The following is a 2,774-nucleotide window of genomic DNA, read 5'->3' as shown; positions in this document are numbered from 1 at the left end:
GCCCGTATCACAAAGTGAAAGAGAATTTTCATCATCATCAGAGCAGGCCAAAACCAAACTATTCAAGGCTTTAAGGGAATTCAAGATAATTTGTATGGTCGTAAGTAATTGTGCTTAGCCCATAACGTCACCCACCTGCGCCTTACAAATCGACCTACTCACGACATATTTACACAACAAAGGAACCGGTCAACACGATTAAACATTTTGAAGTCTCACAGCTAATAACACCAAAGCAAAACTGACCAATCAGTTTACACAAAACTAGTTTTGTAGACATCGACTGACGAAAACTCTTCACTTTCCGCTACGTGCAGTTCTCGAAACATCACTGAGCCACTATGACCAACAACAGTCCTTCTCAGAACTACTCTCACCCGAGTGATCACAGTACACCATCAAAATCAGTCAAACAGGAACAGTTTACAGTAGCAAACATTTGCCTTTCTGAGAACAAACTCTCTGTTGCCGGCTTTGAGAAAAATGCTTAACACCACTGATGAACATACAAACTCCTCATTTGAAGTCAGGTATCCGGCGTCACTTGTGGGGATGTCTGCAGCATTTGCAGCCTTGAACACTTTTTTCTCCATCACCGCGACACTTGGCAATATTCTCATCCTACTTGCTCTTAACAAAGTGACTTCGATTCGTCCTCCAACGAAACTTTTGTTTCGATGTCTGGCGGTCACCGATCTTTGTGTTGGATTGGTAACACAACCGCTGTTTACAGTGATGCTTCTTGCCAGCTTAAACTTTAATGAATATTTTTATGTTGATTTAATAGAGGGGATCTCATCTATAGTTCTTTGTGGTGTCTCCCTCTTGACCTCAACTGCAATAAGTGTGGACAGACTTCTTGCGTTGTCGTTGGGTCTGAGGTATAGATACGTTGTTACATTAAGGCGGGTGCGAGCGCTTATTATCTCCTTTTGGTTCCTAATTGGTGCTTCGGTTGGGTGTGCCTCCATTTCAGGAATTAACCTTTTTGTATATGCTGTTGTGATACTTATTTCCCTTCTTATTTCGGCCATCTCTTACGCTAATGTCCATTTCCGTCTCCGTCACCAACTGTTTCATGTACAAGGCCACGTTCACCAACGACAACAACTTCCTCCCAATGGCGTTGTACCGTCTGCATTGAATGTAGCGCGATACAAGAAAACGGTTTCTTTCATAGCATGGGTACAGCTTGGATTATTTGCTTGTTACTCTCCTCTTTGTATTGTTTTAATTTCATTCCATTTTGAAGAGTTTTGGGACCTTAATATAATTTACTTTTTCCTTTGTTTACTATACTTAAACTCATCTCTAAACCCTATTCTTTACTGCTGGAAAATCAGGGAGGTGAAACAGGCAGTAAAGGACATAATTAGACAGTTAAACTGTTGCTGTGAGCTAAATTGAACCTTTGTGTAGTAAAAAACAATATAAAACTCTGTGGAAAGAAAAAAACGGCTGGACCTAAATACAAGTTTTATTCTGACTACAGAATTGCCACGTGATCAAGAGAGGATCTCTGTATCAAGGTGGCAGTTGTTATTCCCCTGGTCTACAAAGAGTGGCTCTATACGTTGGGTGACAAAATCTTCCTAAATGATCATTTTGATGTTGTGTGAAGGAATATTTGCTGCCACCATAGGGTGCGACTGAGCCACAGGCTCTCCTACAATCGGCGGGACCAAAACAGCTAAAACAGAACCTACACCAACCTGTTTTCTAGTTCAAACAGGTATAAATATACTGAACACCGCTGAACTCTTTTGTTCACCGGCTACTGAGCAAAGCTGCAAAGCCAACGAGTTTGGGAAAGGAGAACCAGTTGTGGTCTACGACATGACACTCTAATCATATTTCGTCTTTCCTCTCAGAACAATTGAAAACTCACCTACATCCAACTGGAAACGTGTTAGAGTACATTGATACCAGGCAGTTCAAACCTTATTCACATATAAATATAGCTCGATAGCGCTGAAGCAATTTGGCAGTGAAGGAAGAACATTCCATGACCTATAAATTATGTATACAAAAAAAGCCTACGTGCACTCCCTCGGACCCTTTTAAATGTATAGTAAATGAAAACTAGGCTGTTTATTATAGATATTTTTGTTTGACATTTCTCTTTTTTTCTCTTTCGCTTGTGACGATCTGGAGGATTTCTTCCGTTTGACAAAAATATTCAAACTTGAAGCATGTGACATAAAAATAATGTTTAGCGAACGTTTATGTAAACTCAATAAAAGAATAAATTTAACAAATAATGACACTTCATCAGCGATTTTTTCCGTTTTTCTTTGCTGAAACTTTCCTAACTTCCCTTCTTCATCGTAAGATGTTTCTAGGAGAAAAAGAAACGGTGATTCATTATTGATGCTTATTAAATTCACCACCGATCTTTTCGTCTCATCAATTAGAAGCTGCACGCAGCTTGAACAAGAAATGATTGACACATGTCTAGGCAAATCGAGCTTGTATCACATGATAACATCTCTCATAAAGAAAAAGCCATGCTGAAAGTTTCAAATTAATGGCCTAAAAGAGAAAAAGTTCTTTGTTCGCGTTTTGTCCTTTCTTGATCGTAAATGCATGTATTTACTTTACGGTCAATACACTGAATTACCTTTACGTCAGGGTAACCTTTAGATATAGAGAATTAGAGAAGGAATAAATTTAACAAAAACTGATACTGAGATGTGGCCGATGTTTTCACCAGATTTGAATGTCAAATTGCAAAATGATCCATCCCTCAGCTGGTAGAAACAGGATCCTTTACA

The 2,774-nt window shown here is 39.1% G+C and overlaps 1 protein-coding gene across 1 annotated transcript; it reads left to right on the top strand.

Moving 5' to 3' along the window:
• Positions 1-230: 230 nt before the first annotated feature.
• LOC131771182 (adenosine receptor A3-like) lies at positions 231-2,314 on the top strand. The gene has a single exon (XM_066161328.1). It carries the CDS (start codon positions 484-486, stop codon positions 1,405-1,407), a length of 924 nt encoding a protein of 307 aa, XP_066017425.1. The 5' UTR covers positions 231-483; the 3' UTR covers positions 1,408-2,314.
• Positions 2,315-2,774: the final 460 nt, after the last annotated feature.

This window comes from Pocillopora verrucosa, chromosome 14 (genome assembly GCF_036669915.1).
Source record: "Pocillopora verrucosa isolate sample1 chromosome 14, ASM3666991v2, whole genome shotgun sequence".
In the NCBI taxonomy this organism is placed as follows: domain Eukaryota; kingdom Metazoa; phylum Cnidaria; class Anthozoa; order Scleractinia; family Pocilloporidae; genus Pocillopora; species Pocillopora verrucosa.
The sequence above is the reverse complement of the archived record's forward strand: the minus strand, read 5'-3'. Positions and strand labels throughout refer to the sequence as shown.

Coding starts and splice junctions, on each gene's coding strand:
- LOC131771182 (XM_066161328.1), top strand. CDS start 484: ATGCTTAACACCACTGATGAACATACAAACTCCTCATTTGAAGTCAGG.